This window comes from Nicotiana tomentosiformis, chromosome 9, assembly GCF_000390325.3.
Source record: "Nicotiana tomentosiformis chromosome 9, ASM39032v3, whole genome shotgun sequence".
Classification (NCBI taxonomy): domain Eukaryota; kingdom Viridiplantae; phylum Streptophyta; class Magnoliopsida; order Solanales; family Solanaceae; genus Nicotiana; species Nicotiana tomentosiformis.
This window is the reverse complement of record NC_090820.1, coordinates 26,890,345-26,914,018: the sequence shown is the minus strand read 5'-3', so window position 1 is coordinate 26,914,018 and position 23,674 is coordinate 26,890,345. Positions and strand designations below refer to the sequence as shown.

The 23,674-nt window shown below is 31.6% G+C and overlaps 1 protein-coding gene across 1 annotated transcript; it reads left to right on the top strand.

Moving 5' to 3' along the window:
- Window positions 1–16,747: 16,747 nt before the first annotated feature.
- LOC104111726 (sm-like protein LSM5) lies at window positions 16,748–21,128 on the top strand. The gene is made up of 4 exons (XM_009621486.4): window positions 16,748–16,907; window positions 17,027–17,150; window positions 20,572–20,644; window positions 20,787–21,128. Exons 1-4 carry the CDS (start codon window positions 16,871–16,873, stop codon window positions 20,817–20,819), a joined length of 267 nt encoding a protein of 88 aa, XP_009619781.1. The 5' UTR covers window positions 16,748–16,870; the 3' UTR covers window positions 20,820–21,128.
- Window positions 21,129–23,674: the final 2,546 nt, after the last annotated feature.

The following is a 23,674-nucleotide window of genomic DNA, read 5'->3' as shown; positions in this document are numbered from 1 at the left end:
TGGATTGCCCTTCCCAGTTTTCAGGTGATGCACTCATCTTGATCTTCTCCTAAGGTGTTAGCCTCTTCAAGGATAACCTGCTCTGATACCAATTTATGTTTTTAACTTTAATACCACACAAAAAGGGGGTGATTTGTGTGGTACCCAATTTTTCGCCTAAACTGATTATAGAAGGGTTGGGTTCTTCTATGTGTTCCTTAACCTACTATTGCTGAAACAGTAAATGCGAAAAAGTAAAGAACACAAGTATTTTACGTGGAAAACACCTGGCTCAAAAGGTGAAAAAACCACGACCTACTTTCGAGTAAGATTTTCCCAAACTCTTCCACTAAATCACTAAGCCAAAAACTGCATTTACAAAATACTTTTGTAAACCTAGGATTAACTCTAATCTCGTTGTGGCAAACGGCCTCAACTGTTGCGATAACTTCAAGTTAACTCTAATTTGAATACTCTGAGTACCTATTACAATTGCCTCTAGATAAAGCTGAAAGGTACAATATGAAAATACCTACTACAATTGAACTAGAATAAAAGACATACACTTGGAGTTGGTTCTTCTATCCGGTTCATGTAGCTTCAGGTTTGCACACTTGAATCACACACGAATTACTTGCAAAACACCTTGCTATTTTGCTCTCAATTCACGTTTACCTTCTGCTTTTGTACATACCTGTAGAAAAAGAATATCCTGCAATATATAGAGTTAGTAGATGAAGAAATAACTAGAGTTCTAACGCTACTCTTCCTTGGTGGAAGAGTTCTAGTTGATCTCAACTTTTAACTCCTCCCTTATCTTGGATAGTGTTCTCTTTGATTAAGGAGTCATTCTCCTTATCAATTATGCAACCTTTTCGATCAGGAGATATCAATTTTACCAAATTAAGCTTATCTCCTTCACGTGCATCCCACATGCTCGAATCTGCCCGTGTCTATGCACACAAGGGATGGACATGGTTCATGCTTGAGCTTCCTTTGTCAATCTTCAAAACTAACCTTCACTTAGGCAACACTAAACTATATTATATTTATGTTTAATTGAATTTATTTTATGTTTAGGTACATTGAAGATGAAATTGTGAGAAAAGCAAATATTTTGGAAGTACATTATATGTATTTAAATGAATGCATGCATTTGTGAGACACAAGGAGTAAAGAATGAAGTTTGGACTTCAAAATCAACGAGCTTCAAGGGAAAGTTAGGCAAAGCAAATCAAAAATGAGAATTAAAGCAAAAGTTAGGCAACGAAGCAGAAGTAGGCGAGCCGAGGGATTCTTCTCGCGGTAGATCTTGCGACGCCAGTGTTGTAGCTAGGTTCATCGCGCGGTAGAGCTCGCGTCGCGCGGTCTGTAGCGAGATGGAGCGTGTTCCGAGTTTCAGGCCTATTTTGTCTCCTTTTTATTTTTGGACTTGGTTATTTCGTCTAGGTCTTTTTTCTATACATATAAATAGTCATTAAACACCATTTTTTGAGAGAAGAGATTGATTTTGGGGATTTGACCTAAGGAGACAAGAACACACTAGGAGCAAGGCGGGGAATTCTTCTACGAGTTTTTCACTTCCATCTTCTTATTTCCATTATTTTTTATGAATTCTAGTATTGTAATTTTGCATAATATTATGAATAGTTAATTTGTTATCTAGAGTTTTGATAGAACCTTTTGTAGGATAAATTCTTGTTATATTTTTATATAATTGAGTCGTTGGATTTCTCTACTTGTTCAACTATGTGTTTATTGTTGTTGATTTAATGGCCATCAATTGACTGTGACTATTTAGTATGTATTGCTTGGAAAAGGGTACATATTTAAGTAGTTGTTGAACAACATCACTCCTGACGTATGTGAGGAATCAATACGAAGGGTTTAAAGGTGGGAATAGGAATAACGAAACCTTGGTACCATCTTAGTGAGTAGTAAACTAGTGCCAGCTAGCGTAGTTCGAAAGAATATGTCTAGTAAATTGTGATAGTTGCTCGGAAGAGAATTATGACACCTAAAGTGCTCACGATCGGTAGAAAATACTTAGGCGAAGGGAAGGATTCCAACAATTAGAAAGATCATAACTCTAGACCTCCTTAGTCTTGTCTCAAATTTCATCCTTGTTAGTTGATAATTTTACTGCTTTATAATAGTTGTTAGTTAATTAGTTAGAAATAAATATTATAATCTCTATAATTAGAAAATTGTTTGGACTTGTGTTTCTTAGCAATATTGAACAGTTGTAGCCGAGCCTTAATTCTCTGTGAGATTTGACTCCGGACTTGTAAACCGGATAATATTTGCAACGACCGCTTAATCCTTTTTATAAGGCATAATTGGGCATGATCAGATAACCACTAACTCTTCCCATTAATTAAGATACAGAGAAAGGTCAACGAGTCAAAGTAAAGTCAAGTTCATCAATATATGTAACTGGTTCAAATACCAAAAGCTAGGCCATAGAAGGTAGATTAGATTTAACAATTTTAAGTAGTAGAGTAGGTCCTTAGCCGAGATATGATACAATCAACTAATCACTAGCTTTTGCAAGAATAATATTGTAAAGTCCGAGAGGAAGAAGAATACTATCATTAGGGGTGTCAAATGAAAGGGTTAAGCTGATTTTGAGCGGGAAAATGGTCTGAGTTAGTAAATGGACGGGTCAATGACCCACCCAAAAGTTACTTGGACTGAGAAGGGGTGGGTCAAGATGAGCTAAATATGGTTTATAGTCCAACCCCTCCCCTCCTCCCCCTCCAACTCTTATCAAGCTTTAATTTATGTGTGTTATTTTCTTATGAATTGTTTAATTATCAAATAAGATTATTTCTTTTCTTTTCTAACATATTGAACAAAAATGAATTATTTTTAAAGATAGTTTAGCAAAGTTACTCATAGATTAATTTGGGCTAAAAACCAGTCCAATTTTAAATAGGTTGGGTCAAGATGGACTGGGTTCAACAAATGGACGAATCAATGACTAGCCCAATCTCGGACAGGTTGGGCGGGTTAAATGATTTGGGCTCAAATTGCCACCCCTAATAATCATAAAGCGATCAAAAACTTGCTCAATAATGAAAGTTATGATGGATCGGAATTCAGATGAGGCTTTACCTAATTAGATGACCAAAGCGCTGCAGTTTTTTTGCTTGCATGGTGCTTAACAAAATTATAAGTTAATTACCAAAAAATAATTTGGATTTGGAACACGTGAGGAACTTATTAGAAGTGGTTTCTTAGCATTAGCAAGAGGAAATGTTGCACCTGAAGGGAGCATCTTTCTAAGTTCTTGAAAAATTGCAAGATATTAATGCTTAAAATTTGAATTGGACTTACGCGGTTGTATCAAATAAGTACTAGTACTATTTTAATTTGATTAATGATTTGTCTCATTTTAATTAGTGTTAGATGATGCAAATTAATGACAAATTCTTTTAGAAAAAGGAGATCGAATGATGGCATTTGAGAGAGTAAGAACTCCATACCGAAAATGTTAAAGAAATCCATGACAATATCTTAAGCCAAAGAGTTTCATGATCTGCTATGATCATATAGGTATACATAAAAAGAAAATAGATTGATTTTTAAAAATATAAATTAAACCACAACATGACATATAGCTTATTAATAGCTAAATACCTCCACGTGTTAAACTAACTTTTATTCTTTGAACTCAATTAAACTTTATTTTACCACTCTAACAACTCCACCTTCTCTATTATTAAATAGAACTTGGTTTGAGAATTTTTCCCATTTAAATTAGTTCCGTTGAAAATTCTAATACTTTCAACTTTTACTTCCAATCTATGCTTTTCTTTTCTGTTCTCCCTCTTGTTTATGCAATTTTCCACTTGGTGGGTTGTTTTGTTTACTTCAAATCTTTTTATTATTTTATAGATATCTTACCCCACCCACCCACTCCTATATCATTTTATCGCGAGGAGACCAAATCCCAAGAGATTTTTAAACAATAAAGTGTTCTTCTTTTCGAGGGCAAAGCTATGTATGCCCACGTCAATGGCCGAAAAATTATAATATGTATGAGATAAAATATTATTTATTATTGATTAAAAATTGACTTTGAACACCCTTGTATAGCTTTAAACATCCTTAATTAATGAATTTTCTGGCTTCGACACCACTTCTTTTTCTTCTTTCTTTATAGATTTATTAATCTATGAAATAATATCTGAATTTCTCATTTACTTCTGGAGTTAATTGTGTTCTGTGACTAGTATGGGCTATTGCCACGAAAAGAATGAAAGATACTCCTTTTGCCAAGACGCTATGAAATATGAATACAGACAATATTGCTTACCCTTTCTGCCCAAGCTAAGGAATATACCACGAAAAAATTAAGACTATCTAGGAGTCTTTTTCGTGCTAGTCAGATAATGCACCTCTTTTAAAGATTGTCTCCTAAAGTTGGAAATATTTTTGTGAAACAATGTTTAAAGATGGGGATGACAATTTAAACAAAAATAAGAAATAGTATATTCCAATAAAATTTCTTTACAATTTCAATTATATATAAATATTTTACTTTATTTCCTTTTCAAACTCATGAAGGATCCAAAATTAAAGCTGCAGAAATAAAGAGCCAAGGAGGTGACTTGCTTTGAGGTTTTGTGAAAGGGGCTATTTCATTAATTTGATACCAAAACTTTAGTCGTAGGGCAAAATATCGTGCCAACTGGTTCTCTTTCGTGGCCAAAATTACACCTCATAGCCAACCTAACTTCTTCTTTTAGTAACATGACCGCCAAAGTTTCCAAAAATAGATTTAAGGTTTGTATTTTGACAACTTTCCAATCAAATTGAGTACCTAGCTACAAACCATAACTACGTTGGAGATGGTTAGCTGGTGTTGTACAATTGTCACCATCCAAGGTAGGGGTCGTGAGCGGCATGCAGTATGTGCTTGTTTCTTTATGTATACACTGAAGTATGAGCTTGTTTTTATATTTATAACGACAGAATGTCACTTGAGATGGTTTAATATTAATGTTTTGTGTCGAATTTCAAATATGTTAGTTCGTAAATCCAAAATCATGGTGAGTCAAGGTTTAAAAAGGTTACATGACAAACCTAAAATCACATGAAAGGAAGATGGCTCAAAGATATATAATACTTTGAATCTACACATACTTAGCAAAAGATATGATATAACAGAATAGAAGGAAAGATCTATACGGGTGATATCAATTAGTTAGGAATATATATGTTTTGGTCATATTAGTATGTTTATTTTAGAATATGCTTTCTATGAGTCTTTAAACAGTAGTACTCTTTACTGTTTATTTTTATTATGCATAATGTGGCCTTAGATGAATTAGTTTAAGCTGATTCGTATAGTCAATTCTATTTGGGATTGATATGGAGTAACAGTAGTTGTTGTGTTAAAGTAGTGTGTGCAAAATAAATTTGTGATATCAATATTTGATTCAAACTTTTTAGTATCTTATTTCTTACCTACAAAATTTACCATTTCACTTTGTAACCCCTTAGAAACGGCACTGCATTGCCACTTGTGGATGCATCTAACTCATTGAGAGCCGATACTTATAAGTTCTTATTTGGCCATAAGTTTTTTTTTTTTTTTTTTCAAAAATACTTTGAAAACATTGTTTGGTTACGTTATAAAAAGTGACCAGTTTTTGGGCAGTTTTTGAAGATGAATTTTTCAATTTGAAAAAGTGGTTTAGACTAGTTTTTTAAGTTTTTGAAGTTTTCTACTCACAAAATTTCTACTTCTTTTCAAGTAAAATGCATATCCAAACACAATTTCAACTTGCAAAAATCATTTTTCATCTCATTTTCAAAAACTCTTCTTTTTTTTTTTTTAAAGTTTCAACCAAATTTATGTTCAAACGCTAGCTTAAATCACTACTTTTTAAAACCTATATAGATTCGACCCCAAAATAATTTCGTTTGATTAGTTAGATTATATTATGCTTACTAATTAACATCCTTGCTAAATTTGACAACTTTATTGCAAATATTGAACTCCGATATAAGAATTCTTCAGTATCATGTGCATTTTGTACTAAGATGTTTTTTGCTAGAATGTTTGCAGCTTTAACTTCTCACCCTATATGAGTGATGGATATTGCTTAACTACCCAAGCTATTCATTAGTTACCTGTAATCAGATAATAAATGTGAGAATCTATTGTTCCTAACTCAAGTATAGTTATGCTTTTGTGTTGATCTTCAAGAGTAGGTACTTGTATTTTAATTTTTAATGTCATCTTCATTCCTTGTTGCAGAGCCATGATTTCACACAACTAGATATTCGGCAAAAACCGACTACGGTCGACCGATCAATTTTGATCGGTCAAAAAAAGGGCCAAAAAACCGACCAAAGTTGGTCGGATTTCAAAATATTTTATTTTTAAACTTTCTTTTACGAAACCGACCAACTTTGATCGGTTTTCTTTGGCGCAAAAATGCGGGAAACTATTTTTGAGTCCCGCGAAATTTATTTTTCAAGAAACCGACCAACTTTGGTCGATTTTCATTTAAAATAAATTAAAATTAATATTAAAAAAAAAATCGGTCGGTTAATTCGGCCGATCATTTTAAAAAAACGACCAGTAATTTTATTTTTTAATAAAACGACCAACTTTGGTCGATTATTTTCGTGCGAAATTACAATTAAAGAGTATAAATAAAATAAAAGACAATCTAATAATAAAATGTACCAATGGTCTAGTGGTAGAATAGTATCCTGCCACGGTACATACCCCGGTTCGATTTTCAGATAGTGTATTTTTTAATTACATAATTAAAATACCAACCAACTTTGGTCGGTATGCCCTTCCGACCTTCAAAATACCGACCACACGTTAATGGTCGCATTTTGGACGGTTATTGGCCATTACCGATCAACTTTGGCCGATTTTTTGGACGTTTTTTCCGAATTTCTAGTAGTGTCAGCTTCAATGGTTGTAGTTTATTATTTATTTACAAAGAAAATTATTATTATTATTATTATACATAGGCAGATGGGAAGGAAAACGGGAGAATCAAACTTTCACCAATAAAATGAAAATGCAGGTAGCCAGCCAATTGGAGAATTAATAAGTCAAGTTAAGAATTAAGAACTAAATTTAAGCATATGAAACTTGATACTTTGAGAAGAAGAGAAATGTAGATTATACAATACATTATATTTGAATGGAATATATAGTTAATTTTTTCTTCTCTCTTTTTTTTATTTTTAAAAAAAGCAGAAAATAGTGGTAAGCCCTCTCGATGCTGACCAAGATAGTTTTGTTGGGCCAAGCCCAACTGCTACATATGCCAGTGCCCACTTCCCAAAATTCAAAATAAAGAAAATCTGAAAGCATATGTGCCAAGCCCAGATGCCGTAAAAAGGTTGAGATGATACAGGTAGCCACTTTTAAGCACGTTGTTTAAAGTATATTCATAGTTTACAATTTACTTAACGATTAGCCAATTTGCTCAAACTTCAAGACATAATGTCCTGAAATTTAAAGTCAAGGTTCAAACTTCAGGATATCGTCTCCTAAATTTCGAAAATTGTATCCAGAAATTCGAATCATTTGTCCTGAATTTTAAATTAGAAGTTCGGAAATTCACGACGCTTTCCTGAATTTCAAATTAGTAACTCAAAAATTTAAGATACTAAGTCTTAAATTCTAAATTAGCAGCTAAAAAATTTAGGATACAAAAATTCAGGATATTTGATCCTGAAATTTGGGTGAATTGGCTTATCTTTAAATATATTATAAATTATGAATATATTTTAAACATGCTTAGAAGTGGCTAATGGAACATTTCGTCCGTAAAAAGCAATAATTTTTGAGTCCATTGTTAACAATGGGGCCTTGTGAACAGTCAAATCTTTACATAAATAGCTGGTCAGATTTACTGTTTATATTCCCTAGCCGATATATACACATACACAATATATATATATATATATATATATATATATATATATATATATATTTAGAGAGAGAGAGAGAAAGAGAGAGAGAGAGAGAGAGAGAGAGAGAGAGAGAGAGAGAGAGAGAGAGAGAGAGAGAGAGAGAGAGAGAGAGAGAGTGAGAGAGAATTATACGTCTACAACCCGCACGCATACATTGCAACCATGTAGCATATATATAACTTTGTAAAGCTGTAACCCAACAATAAAAGACTAAGATTCAACATTCAACTCCAAATATATTTTCAAAATCCATATTTAATTATTTTTTAAATCTCAAGCTTCTAACCCAGTTTCAAATCAATATATGTGACTTAAATATTGGTTTAACAAATCAAATCTATTTGGGTAGTGAAAATTTGATTTTTAAGGCAATCCACCATGGTTGAAGAAGTTTAAATAAGTGGGGTTAGATTTTGAATCTAATTTAGTGAGAAATTTGGAGTGGATGTTGATTAAACTTGTTATAAACAGTCTAAGGAGATTGTCTAAAATATTTAAAACCAGTTAATGGAGGTTTGGACTGGTTTCGAACACTTTTATACGATGTTATATATTTTTATACAAGGTATGCACATTATGTGTATAAGTGTATAACGATATTTATACACTCATATACACTATTATACAATACTAGTAGTCATACCCGTGCGATGCACGGTCATTATTAAAAAATATTAATTAAATTAAATTGCGATCGGGCTTGTTTGAACATTAGATCGCAATGCTTTAATAAGTTTCAATTTTTATCTTATTTTTCAATATGATATACCTAATAATAAAATCACTATCAAATTAAGGAACTTATATAGTCATCGAATAACTTTTTTGTTCTGTATTTATCTTTATTATATTATCCAAATTTTAGAATTATTACATTGTTAATAGAAAATTTTATTAGTATATTACTTTGTTTAATATTTTATCGTATATTTTATTACTCTTGAAATATTTTTTGTATTTTGAAGTTTATTCACTTGTTCTCAGTAATTGGAAATTTTTAATTATAGGTAATTTTATTTTTTCTTTTTTTTATTTTTTTATTTTAAAATAATTTTAAAACTTCAACTTGAAACTGCTCCCCAATTTGAATGGGATTTATCAATATCAATATATATATATATATATATATATATATATATATATATATATATATTATAGCTGATTATAAGATATCTTATTTATTAATTCAAATAAATAAAGTAACCAACCAATTAATTCAAAATTTAAAATTCAAAAGGTTTTTTAGTTAGAAAGGTAGTTTGTTTTGTCCTAATGCCACTTGGCTTTTTGTGGTTATGCCACTTGTCTTAATATTGTGCTTTTACCTCTCCTTTTATTATATATAGATATAGATTTAAAATAATTTTAAAACTTCAACTTGAAACTACTCCCCAATTTGAATGAGATTATATATATATTCGTTTTTTTTATTATAACTAATTATAAGATATCTTATTTATTAATTCAAATAGAAAGGTAGTTTGTTTTGTCCTAATGCCACTTGAATTTTTGTGGTTATGCCACTTGTCTTAATATTGTGATTTTGCCTCTACTTTTATTATATAAAAATATAAATATATAGATAGAAGATAGATTTTTATTTTTTTATTATAATTAATTTTAATTTTTTTATTTTTTTAAAATATTTATAAAACTCCAACTTGAAACTACTCTCCAATTTGAATGGGTAATTTATTTTTTCTTTTTTTATTATAGCTAATTATAAGATATCTTTATTTATTAATTTAAATAGAGTAACCAATTAATTCAGAATTTAAAATTCAAAGGTTTTTTAGTTAGAAAGGGAGTAACCAAAACTATTCCCCGACTTGAATAGGTAGTTTTTATTTTATTTTTATTTTATAATATTTTAATTTTTTACTTTAGCTAACTTAATTTTTTCTTATTTTTTATTTTTTAATTTTAAAATAATTTTAAAACAACAACTTGAAACCACTCCCCAGTTTGAATGCCACTTGATAAATATTTTGTCTTAACAATACCACTTGACTTTTTGTATTTTTCATTTGAATTGAATTTGTTTTATTTCTTTATTTTCATTTTTTTATTTTAAAATAATTTTAAAACTTCAACTTGAAACTACTCCCTAATTTGAATGGGTATTTCTTTTATTTATATATTTTTGTTTTTTCTTATAGCTAATTTTACTTTTTCATTTGTTTTTTTATTTTAATATATTTTTAAAATTTCAACTTGAAACTGCTCCCCAATTTGAATGGGTAATTGTTTTTTGATTTTTATTATAGCTAATTAAAAGATATCTATATTTATTAATTCAAATAGAGTAACCAATTAATTCAAAATTTAAAATTCAAAAGATATTTTAGTTAGAAAGGTAGTTTATTTTGTCTTAAACCGACACATGTGGGTAGGTAGAGATTACCTAGGGGCGCGAGACAACTCTCTCTAAGGAACTCGGCAAAATAGCCTCGTAACTTCGGGAGAAGGGGTGCCTCCTCACAACCTCCAACTTGAAACTACTCCCAAATTTGAATTTGTAATTTTTTATTTTTTTCAATTTCATTTTTTATTTAAAATAATGTTAAAACACCAACTTTGTTGGAGCTTTATCCTAAAAATATATACTTGGCGTCTCATGGTTATACCACTTGGTATCATATAATTATTTACTTCTTTTTTTTTCGTGTGTGTGTATATATTTCTTTTTTTGTTTTTGTGTATATATATAAAGACTACTATATTAGAAAGAAACTACTCCCCAATTTAAATTGGCAATATTTTATTTCTTTATTTTCGTTTTTTATTTTAAAATAATTTTAAACTCCAAATTGACACCACACCCCAATTTGAATTGGCAATTTTTTATTTCTTTATTTTTGTTTTTTATTTTAAAATAATTTACAGCTCCAACTTGAAACTATTCCCCAACTTGAATAGGTAGTTTTTTTTTATTATTAATATTTTCGTTTTTTTATTGTAGTTAATTTAATTTTTTCTTATTTTTTGTTTTTTAATTTTAAAATAACTTTAAAACTCTAACTTGAAACTACTCCCCAAATAACTAATTATTAACTACTTATGTCATGTGAATTTTTTTTATGATGCCGCGGTTTTTTATTTTTTGTAATTTTGGTTTTTTATTTTAAAATAATTTATAGTGTCCAACTTGAAACTACTCTCCAATTTGAATGGACAATTTATTTTTTATTTTTTATTATAAAATATTTTACTTTTATTATTTTATAAATATTTAAATTCAAAAATAATAATCAATAACTAATTATTAACTAAATAACTAATTATTAACTACTTATGCCGTGTGGCTTTTTTTTATGATGCCACTTGGCTTTCCTCTCCTTTTAATAGTATATATATAGAATATAGAATATAGAATATAGATATAGATATAGATGTAGATATAGATAAAGATATAGATATAGATATAGATTTATAGATATTTAAATTCAAAAACAATAACCAATAACTAATTATTAACTACTTATGCCATGTTGCTTTTTTGTATGATGCCCCTTGGCTTAAGGAGAGGGTTTTTTCCTCTCCTTTTAATAAAATAACTAATTATTATCTACTTATGCCATGTGGCTTCTTTTTATGATGCCACTTGGCTTAAGGAGAGGGCTTTTTTCTTTCTTTAATAATCTATATTATTATAAAAACATGAATAAAATATTGGATTACAAAAATAACCTTTTAATCTTAAGCATAATAATTCGCAAAAAAAGGACATAATTGGAATTCTAGACATTAGTCTTGTAATCCTATTAGTTTTAGGACATAATACTACACATTAGAAATCCTATATAATTACCTTTAGGAATTTTATTAGTATAATTATTTTCGAGTATAGATATATAATACTACACATTAGCATGTATACCTAATACCTTTAGGAACATATTAGATTTTCTATTAGTATAGGCAACGATGTATTTTGTTTCGCTTCATCACTTTTTGTTTTCAGCAAAATACGTTATTACGGGCCTAAATCTGTTGAGCCCAATACATTGTCTAAACGGCAACGACAATCTAAACAAAGGTGGGACATTTCGATCTACATAGGTGACCATATTTAAATTGGAAGAAAAAGAAATCTACATAGGCGCCATGTAGGAAAACAAAGGCGAGACATGGCGATCTAACGGATGAGAGGCAAATATGATCCTAAAGTATAATTGTAAGGATAAATATGTCAAGAAAGTATAACGAAAGGCAAATGTAACCTTTTTTGAAGAGTAGAGGGGTAAATATGATCCTAAAATATAACGAAGGGCAAATGTAACCCGTTTTAACGTGTAAGGGGTAAATATGAACCTAATGTATAACGGTAAGGATATTTTTGATAGAAAATTTAAACGGAGGGTAAATAAGGCCTAATTATGATAGTAGAGGGGCAAATCAGACCCTTATCCGATCTCTATCTATCTATCTATATATCTATCTATCTATCTAAGGCCTAATTATGATAGTAGAGGGGAAAATCAGACCCTTATCTCTCTCTCTCTCTCTCTCTCTCTCTCTCTCTCTATATATATATATATATATATATATATATATATATATATATATATATATATATATATATATATTATTATAAAAGCACGAATACAAAATCGGTTTATAAAAACAATCTTATAATATTAAGCATAATAACTCATAATAAACGGACATAACCGGAATTCTAGATATTAGCCTTATAATCCTATTAGATTTAGGACATAATACTACATGTCAGGAATCCTACATGATTACTTTTAGGAATCCTATTAGTATAATTACTTTCGGGTTGTCTAATTCATATAAAATTGAACAAGTAAATATCTTTATTCATGTAATCCTATTACTTTTAGGATATACTTCTTAAAAATTTATATTACTAATTTAATTTGAAAATATATTATAATATCCTATTACTAATTTAATTTGAGAATGTATTATATTGTCCAAATCAATTTAGAAAATAGGAGAGACTATATTATTATAAAAACATAAATACAATAATAATATACCAAAATAGCCTTAAATTATTAAACGGAAGAACTCATAGAGAAGGGACATAAATGCAATTAACTATTTTTTGGATTACAATACCTTCTATGCTAATTTTTAATATTTAAGATTTTAAAATTAATAAAATTTTATCTATTAAATTCTTATTAAAAATATGTAGAAAGGTTTAATAAAATTAATTTAATAAGAATCCTCCGTATTGGCAATACATTACCACTCCATAATGTCCAATATCAAAAAATATAAAATAATATTAAAGATTGCATAAAGAGTTAAAATTGAGAGAGAGAAAAAAAAGCCCCGCAATAATATATTTTTATATTATATTTGAACTATTTTCCTACTAAAATAATATTTTTTATCATTTTTTTGTGTAATAATAAAAAATACTCAATTATTAGACAACAACTAAAAAAATATTTAAGAATATAAATGTGTGAGAAAGAGAAAGAAAAATGGTTGGTTAGAGTCAATACCACTAATGATTCTACTGACATAAAGATTTAAAGTAAAATGTTATATCAATCTTTTACTCTTTGAAAATAAAATTTATGGTGGATAAAAGTATAATTAAGATTAAATATTCAAAACAAGAGAAGAACTAATATTAAGATGTGAATCAACATAGAATAAATTAATTTTTATATTTAAACCAAATAATTAAATCTTTTAATTAATTATTTAGCAAGAGAATCTAATTCAATTATTTTTTAAATTTATCATATGAGTAAAATTCTTATTCAAATTAAAAAAACATATTAGTGTACATAAATTTATTCCATAAAAAGAGCGTTAGAACACAAAGTAAAAAGGTTAGCATGTTATTAAGAATCAAAATGTTATACCAGTATATGAGGAAGCACAATCAAAGCTAAATCCTAAACAAGAACAAGCTTTCAAGAATATATTATAAAGAGTCGACTCTGTTATAACATGATTATTCTTTGTAGATGCCTCCGACGGAATCGAAATAATATTTCTATGTCATGCATTATTTGCAAATATCATATCAAGAGGCATGACATTATTAGCAATAATAGCAAGTGATATACCAACAACGATTTTATTATGAGACCACCCACTTTAGATTAGATATACCTTTTCAAACAACTTAAATAACCATCATAAATATATCAAAGCAGAATAATTGTGCTAAATTTATAAGTAAAACAAAATTGATAATATGGGATGAAGCACTTATGGCTAAGTGTCAAACGATCGAAATAATTGCTCGGAGTTCTAGAGATATATTGAATATCAATGAACCCTTTGGTGGAGATCAATGGTTTGAGAGGTAATTTATGTCAAGTACTACCAGTAGTTCCAAAATCGACAAAAACAGAGATTGTAAAAGCTAGCTTGCCAAAGTTATACTTATGCCCTCAAATGAAAAAGATTCAACTGACAAGAAATATAAAGTAAGAACAAATCCAGTATTCAGTGTCTTCTTCCTTCGTGTCGGAAACGAAGAAGAACATCCAATAAAAAAAGATTTGGTTCCTTCTAAACACTTTGTTATCAATCCCACTAATAATAGTGGTGCATTTAATAAGAGAAATATTTTTATCATTAGATTAAAACGCAATTTGTGCAAATCGCATGATAGAATTAAAAAGATATCTAAGCTAGCAGAAACGAATATGTTGATCAACTAAATAAAAGGTTGATTGCAAAATTTTATTGTAAAAACAAAATATTTTTCTGTTTTTGACTCAGCAGAAAATGATACCAATAATTACTACCAAGAAGAATACTTAAATACTTTAATACCAAATGGTCTTCTACCATATATTTTTGTTTGTCAACTTTATTATTTCTTACATATGTTAGTGTCACCGTATATATAATAAACTAAGTTAAAATTGATCTTCCATTGTATATAGGCTGATTTTGAAGAAAAATATGCTTATCGTGCTGCTGAAAAACTTAGATACGTCGAATAACTTATGTAATAGTACACGGATGGTATATTGAAGTTTTGACAACAAAGTCTTACATGCAAAAATTATTATACTGGTCAATGTGCTTCTAAGTATATTCTTATTCCCGAATTCAACTTTCTTCTTTCGAAACTAAGGAATATCTAATTTAATTTGTGTGAAAATAATTTTTAGTATGTTTATGTTATGCAAACATAATAAATAAAGCACAAGGACAAACATACTAAATATTGGACTATATTTTGCCGTAATATATTTTCTTGCACGAACAACTGTATGTTGCACTTTCAAGAGGGATATCAAGATCGACAACAAGAGTTTTGGTTAAGGCATAGCAACCAAAGCATCAGGAGGAAACATACACAAAAAAATATTGTCCACAAAGAAGTGTTCGTTAAAATACAATCACATTAAATACTTTTAAACTATAATACATAATTATTTAACTAACATTTCAAAATTGATCATTTGTGTAAGTTTTGATGATGTCCTTTTATTTTAATTCATGTATTATGCTAATGTGATAATATTTTTCGGCATTTACTGATTGTTGTATTATTATACATAAAACTTTTCTCATTAATATAATTTTATTGTTCTTTCATATAAATAAATGTTTAAATCATCAGATACCATTATTAACGTGCAACACACGTTCATAAATACTAGTATATAGAATATAGAATATAGAATATAGATATAGATATAGATATAGATATAGATATTTAAATTCAAAAATAATAATCAATAACTAATTATTAACTACTTATGCCATATTTTTTTTTATATGATGCCACTTGGCTTAAGGAGAGGGTTTTTTCCTCTCCTTTTAATAATATATAGATATATATTATTAACTACTTATGACATGTTGCTTTTTTTTTTTTTATGATGCCACCTTTTTTTTTTAGGAGAGGGCTTTTTTCTCTCATTTTAATAATATATAGATTATATAATATTATACAAAAACTAACTTCATCTCCTTCCCTGAGCCTGTTCTGAATTTTAACTGAAATCTAGCTCAAATCTACTCCAAATCACTTCTAATTTAAGTTTTGAACTCTTCTTGATGTTTCCAATCAATTGGAAAACACCCAATTCAAACTACTAACAAACTCGAAAAATCCAATTTCTAAAATTAAAACTTCGAATAACCTTTAATGGCGAACTTCTATTTTTCAAGTTTTCAATCAACTATAGTAAAGAGAAGCTCGACTTCGGCTCAAATCTATTTTCAATAAATCTAAACAACACCCGCACCAATTTTTTTCTACAAAAACCGTATTCGAAATCCAACTCACTTCTTTAAACTTATTCAACAATAGTGAGTTACCTTTTTAATTTAATCTTAATATCTGTTTTATAAAATCAGTACTCTAACCACGATTTAGGGTGTTATCTGCTTGCAGTGTGTCTCTCTAGAACATGAAAGCATGTAAAAGAATACAATACAAAAAGATGTAATGTTCAGCTAGAAGTTGTTGGACCATTAAATGATGATATTAAAGAGCTGGTATGGCTATGGCATGTGAAAATCTTCGAAAGCCATTTATATAACTGGATTTCACTGTATAATTTTTGGATTCTTTTGGATTTGCTTCTGATTTAAGATTGATAATGAAGAAATGCTGATGCGGTTTCAAGCCGTGAAAATAACATCTTGCAGAAATGCAGGCTCAGATTGCGTACAATAAAACTTTGTGATTCAACCCTTCCCCGGATTCCGTCAATAATGAAACGTAATGCACCGAGTTGAATAATTAATTATTATAGGTTAATTCTTCCGACCCGAATTTCTGTCGTTGGGCCCAACTCAACCCGCTCATAAAGAAAAATAGGAAGTATATACAATAATATCAATTTTACCCGTCCTATGAAGCGCCCTAACACACCCAAAGTCCCTACAGTCAATTGTCCAAGCTTTTACCATCGTTGAGTTCTGTGAGCTTAAGAGCAAGAAAAAACTTTTGGGAAATTTCCCAATGTCTTCAAACAACCCTTCTCAGCTTCTTCCATCTGGTAATTTCCCTCCTAAGGAGCTTTATTAACTATGATTTTAACCTCTTTATTCAATTTTTAACGTTTCTTGATATTTTTTTTTTCTTCTGAAATTGGGTTTTTGAGTTTTAATTTTGCAGAGTTGATTGATCGTTGCATTGGGTCAAAGATATGGGTGATAATGAAGGGGGATAAGGAGCTAGTTGGTACCCTTAGAGGCTTTGATGTTTATGTTAATATGGTTCTTGAAGATGTCACTGAATAGTAAGTAGTAACTCCCTTTTTCTCCTTTCAGATTTTTACTTGTGTTGCAGTTCTTTTTGTTGATAATTTACCATTGTTTGTCAAAGATTTTAACTTTAGGGTTTTAGAATGCTAAAGGGGTTTAGAATTTTTTGCCTAATGTGTGGATTGGAACAAAGATTGATTAAAAAGAATGCCTAATTTGCACAGTTTATTTAGGACCTTTTTGTAAAAATTGTCAAGCTTAAAAATACTTAGGAACTAAGCCTGGTATTTAAGTGGAGAAGGGTAGAGGGGCGCGCCCAATATCCCTGAGTTTTGAAGTCTGTGGTTGGTCCTAAAGATTGGGCCCGTATAGATTTCTGGGTCATCAAAAAGAAAGTTACCATCTTTATACTTATAGGAACGTTTCTGTTTTGTTTTCAAGGTTTCATAACCATATTTTTGTTTGATTTTTAAAATTTTCTTATGCGTTTCATCTGCATTTCATTTTGGGTATGGCTTCCTGTGTAGTTAAACATATTCAAGAATAAAGTTGTGAACTTTTGGTGAAGTTTGACAAGATACCAGTTTGTAGTGTTGTAATGGGCAATCTTGAATATTGATTTCAAAGCCATGTCCTTCTAGTGAGCTAAGTAATGCATGTTTTTTTTTCAATCTCTTATCCTAGTGCATCATATCAACCGTTGGATTTTATTATCATGGAGCGGGTAAACGGATCCCACCATGTTAATGTAGTAAAGTTATGTATGGTCTACGCCTAACTTGGTATACTTCTGCAATTAAAATCACATATTGTGATTGTGACTGTAGTTTCATCACTTTAAGCACCTTCTTCTTGACGTAGAACTCAAGTATACATAAGTTGGTTTTTATATCAATGCCTGCAATCGAGTCTGAAGTACATTTCATTCATCTTCATTTATGCTAGCTAGTTGACATATATGTTTGTTTTCTTAAGAGATCTATAATTGGTTTATTTATGAACTAAGTACTTTTCTTAAGCTGTCCTAATTTTTTGGTTCCTTATGTTGAATAAAGAGTTGGGTTTTTTTATCTATGCACTGTTTTGCGTGATGTCCTGGTAAGCCAAAAATGCAGCTTCTCCTACTTGGAACTTGGGTCCAATCTTTACCGTCTACTCTTCACATCCACTTGTTTGAAATTTTTGTTTGCTAGTAACTACCAAGTTGTGCACAGATTCCTTTTTTGATCAGTGATTTCTGCACAGATTTATATTCACATTCTTTTAAAGAGCATAGTTATTGAATGGAGGTTTTAGGCAGCATTTGCCTGGTATATTAATGATTTAGTTGAAAGTTTGGTCTCAAACTCTAGTTTAGCTCAAGCAGGTGAGAGTTACTCTTTATAATTTTCCATGTTAGCTCTGTAATTCCTAATATCCCCATCCTGGCTCCACCCTCGTACCTCTGCTATGAGCTATGGTTGAAAGTACTATCTATCAGTCCACTGCTCAACAATGTTACAATATTTATTTCACTGCTGTTTCTGTAATACTTTTCGGCAACTTGGCGCCTGATCTCTTTCACTGGTACTAAAATTTAGCCTTTGTATCTCTATTACTTTGAGGATTTAGTTTTGTTTTAACACAGACTTTCGAAAGTTCTCAGTCTATCCTGTTTTAGATGATTGAAGTTGTTATACTCATGGTCAAACAAGAAGAAACTTTGAGAACTTTGAAGTTGGATAATATGTAGTATTATTTTGGGAGCCTGGTTTTTTAATTTCCAAGTGCAATCAATATGTGTTTACACAGAATACTGAGAATGCATTTAAAATGTGCCACTCTTAACTCAATCTTATCCACATGGAGTAGAAGCAGTTGTACTCTGGAAATTGAATGACTAGATTAGATGTTATTTACATTGTCTGTTGTACAAATCTAAAAAAGATTATTGCATGATATAGTAATAGTTTCTGAAGTTGACACATGAGACATGCTACTGGGCACTGTTTCTTCACATCCCTTGCAGCTTCGTCGCTTGTCATGCAACGTTTGATACAGGCAGATTTTTTCTCACATTTTTAATAGGCACCAGAATATAATTAGTTACTGAAATGGAGGTTGTAGGCTGCATTATTCTGCTGTATTGATGAGTTAGTATATAATATGGTCTCTTAAGTCTAATTTAGCTCCACCAGTTATTTATTTCACTCCCATTTCTGTTCCTTTTTTCAGCAACTTGCTGTCCTGATATTTTACAGTTGGAGTCTAAAATTTAGTAACTGTATCTTCACTAAAGTGAAGGTTTGATCTGTATAAACTATAAAACACGCTAAGACAATAAGAATAGAGAGCCCAGTCTGTCTATCTGTAGATGATTTATGTTGTATCTCTTAAGCCCTGCTTGCTCTAGATTGTACTTCACGGATAAATGAAAATGTAAAAGGGGGTGGGGTGGTGAGTGCGAAGTTGATTCCTCATCCGTCCCGAAATGTTTTGACCAGTCGTCCCTGAAGTCCAGTCCAATATTGTGGAGATGTGCCATTTCAAAAAAAAAAAAAAATCCATTTCAAAAATATTGTGGAGATGTGGATGGTTACTTGTGAAGTGGGATAGTTATTGAATGACCAGAATGCATGCTTACTGATCGAAAGGAGAAAAAGTCTGTAGGAATTTGTTTTCATCTTTTATCTTTTAAATAAAACATTACGTTTGAAGTAATAATTTCACGACCTGAGATGTTCAACATGCTCCTGGCACAGTACTTTTCATTCTGTTGCAGCTCTTTGTTGTTTTGCAACAATTACTAGCAGGCAGATATATGCTCACATTCTTTTAAGAAGCACCAAAATATCACTAGTTATTGGATAAGGTTTTAATGCATTTGCCCCTTGATTTCATGGAGAAGAAAGTATCTATTTTAGCTCTCTTAGACTCTTAGTTGAAATGTTTGTCTCTCTTAATCTAGTTTAGCCCCCGCAGATGAAGTGCCCTTTAAACCCTCAGGGGTTGGCCTGGTGGCAATTGACTTGAGCCTTGGGGTTTGCTCCCTTTCAAGGTCTCAAGTTCGAAACCCACTGGGTGCAAACAATTTCTGAGGGCCATCGGACTGGGTAAAACCTGAATTAACCGTGGTGCACTTGCGGGAAACTCCTTGCCGAGGGCCTGTGCACCCCCGGGATTAGTCGGGGCTCAAAGAGACTCGGACACCCGGTGCAAAATCAAAAAATGAAGTGCCCTTTATACTTTTGTGGTTGTTATCTTCATTCAGAAAAAGTGCCCTTTATACTTTTCCATATTACATCTTCATAAAAGTTGATATCGAAGTTTTTGGTGGAACATAGTTTGTGCAATTTGAAGAGGTCTCCTTCTGGCCCCCCTCGTTATGAAAGAAAAATTTACACCTTCCTGCCATGAATGAAGTTGAAATGGACTATTTATCACTCCGATGCTAAAACCTTTTCACTTTTCCTACAGTGAGATCACTCCAGAAGGGAAGCGAGTAACAAAACTTGATCAGATTCTGCTTAATGGAAACAATATTGCTATCGTAAGTATAAGCTATTCTTTCTGATTCGAGTTGCTTCTTTTCATTTGCATCCTGTTCTTTACTGATATTCTCATTTTATTCCTAGCTGAGCTTGAAATATACTGAGTGATCAGTAACGAACCTTTTTTTTTAACTAATGCAGCTGGTTCCTGGTGGGTCACCTGAATCTGAATGATATATTACGATATGCGACTTGTGCTGTTTATTGAGATTAGTTGATGATGCGCTCGAGACATTTAAAACTCAAGCGGCATTTTCAATATGTATTTTCAGTAATTCTTACTGTACAAGTTTACCATGAATCCATAACTGGCAAGGATTTTGTAACAGTGACTTGTGAGTGTGTTCGGCTAGTCTTTCTAGGATAATGATAGTTGCATTATATCAAAAAACTTCATGATCCTATGGCGAACAATACTTTGAAACTGATTTTGTTCAGGTGTTATTACCTTTACACTATGGAGTTTTTGCAGAATTCTCTAAATCAAGTGCTTGTGAATCTACCTTTACTTCTTTCCAGCTATGTATGTCCATTGTTTTCTTTAGTTCACTTGAGATATTGTGTGCCCTCTGATGTAGTCAAGCAGGGAAATAGCTAGAGGGGAATATCTTCGTTCTTATTTATTTATATGTCCATACATTTATTTATTATGATCAAGCATTATTCACACAATTTTTTGGCTGAAGAATTTAGGCACATACTTGTGGGGATGGAAAACCAATGCATTCTTGGGCGAACATAGGCATTGGCGGATAGAGTTATTTGTACTAATTGGAGGTAGCAAATAGAATAATCGAGGTGCGTCCAAGCACAGAGTTATGTGTACTAATTGGAGGTAGCAAATAGAATAATCGAGGTGCGTCCAAGCAATCATCCTTCGGAACCATATCGCATCCTGGTTATGATAGAAATAGGATGAATTGAAAATCATCCTTCGGAACCATATCGCATCCTGGTTATGATAGAAATAGGATGAATTGAGACGGTATTTTTGTAAATAACTCCTCCTTACCCAAAAAGAAAGGACCATAGCCTAATGTACAAGACTGGAACTCAACAACACTTGTTTTGGGGCTTCTAACGTTTTTCTTTAGTGAAGTTTTTCCCTTTCTTCTATAATGCAGATGTTGATGGTGATAGCACACAACAACAACAAACCCATTGAAATTTCATAATTGGGGTCCGGGGACAATTGGAGTATTGGGAAGGTAGTGTATATGTATACCTTACCCGTATTCTCGGAAGATAGAGAAAATATTTCATAAAGATCCCGGCTCGAGCAAGAAAATGATAACAATAACGTAAGAAGTAGAAAAATTAGATGGAAGAAAGCAATAGACTTTGTTGATAGCATAATAAACTTTATTAGTCACTACAGAAATAGGGAAACATTTTTCTTTTTGCGGTACAAATTCAGCACCAGCTTAGTACTGCCCTATAATGAGATCCTTCTTGTACTCATTAGAAGAATTTATCCTAATCACAGTTGGAAAGTTTTATTGTACTTTGCATCTAATGCAGGATTATAAGATCAATTAGCCATCTACTGACTTCTCAAGTTGCATCCCAATGCGAATTACCTCGTCGGCTTCACGTCCCTTGATGTCGAAACCGCGGGCACCGAGATTACCTCGTCGACATCGAACATCTCCTTTATGGCCGGTTATTCTCCATATATCATCTTGACTCTTCCCAGTGTGGGGAATTTCAACGCCTGGTGCAAGGTCGAGGGTACCACCCTCATATTTTGAACCCATGGGCTTCCGAACATGCCGTTGTGCCTCATGTCCCCCTCGATCACGTAGAACTTAATTTCTTGGATTGTCCCGACGGTGTTCATTGGCAAGGTTATTTCCCCTTTAGTAGTTTCATATACCATGTTAAATTCGTTCAACACCCGGATCGCTGGCACGATTTGGTCCTGTAACCCCAATTGCTCTACGACCCTCGATCTGATGATGTTGGCCAACACGTTTAACTCGAGATTTATTGATAAGTACGGATATTACCAGTGCATCATTGCAGGGTTGTACGATGCCCTTGGTATCTTCGTCGCTGAACAAAATGGCTCCCTCCGGAACATAATCTCGGGTGCATTTTTCCCTCGTGATGGATATTTTAGTGTGTTTGATCATTGACCCTTGGGGGACATCGACTCCTCCGATGATCATGTTGATTACGTGCTGAGGCTCCTCTTGTACGACCTGTTTGGTGGCATCCTTGTTCCTGAAGTGGTTTTTGGCTCGATCACTCAAGAATTCTCGGAGGTATAACCATGACTGAGTATAGATTTTCAATCGAAAATAGTGAGAGGATAGTAAGAAAAGGCCCCTAGGGTCCAAACAACACTAGCACAAGGCCCAAACATGACATTCAACCCAATTTACAGAAAACTCTTTCTAAAAACACATAAGTATCATATAGTTTCAACAAAATATGCAACTTTACAGTTGCTACGGGACGGACCAAGTCACAATCCCCAATGGTGCACGACAACACGCCCGTCACTAGCATGTGTGTCACCTCAAAATAGTAAAATGATACGAAATCCGGGGTTTCACACCCTCAACACTAGATTTACAATCGTTACTTACCTCAAACCGGTCAAATCTCTACCCCGCAATGCTCTTGCCTCTGGACTCGGTCTCCAAATGCTCTGAATCTATTAAAAACCAATACAATACCATCAATACGCACTAATGGAATGAATTTCATAAGAAAAGTAACAAAATTAGACCAAAATCCGAAATTGGCTCAAACCCGCCTCCTGGCCCACGTCTCGAAATCCGACAAAATATACAAAACTATAAAGCCCATTTACTCACGTGTCTAACCATACCAAATTCATCAAAATCTGACATTGTTTGGTCCTTCAAATCCTTAAATCACTTCTCCAAAAATTCCAAGCCCTAACCCCTCATTTTCACTAATTACAATGATTAAACAACGAAAAATCACCATATATACAAGTATTAGGGATCAAGTAGCTTAACTCAATGAAACCTCCTTGATTCCCCCTTCAAATCTCT

What these genes read in the sequence shown, in the direction of transcription:
- LOC104111726 (XM_009621486.4), top strand. Translation starts at nt 16,871, where the DNA reads ATGTCTTCAAACAACCCTTCTCAGCTTCTTCCATCTG. An exon ending in TTCTCAGCTTCTTCCATCTG is followed by an intron (nt 16,908 to 17,026) that starts GTAATTTCCCTC and finishes TTAATTTTGCAG; the next exon opens with AGTTGATTGATCGTTGCATT. An exon ending in ATGGAAACAATATTGCTATC is followed by an intron (nt 20,645 to 20,786) that starts GTAAGTATAAGC and finishes TAACTAATGCAG; the next exon opens with CTGGTTCCTGGTGGGTCACC.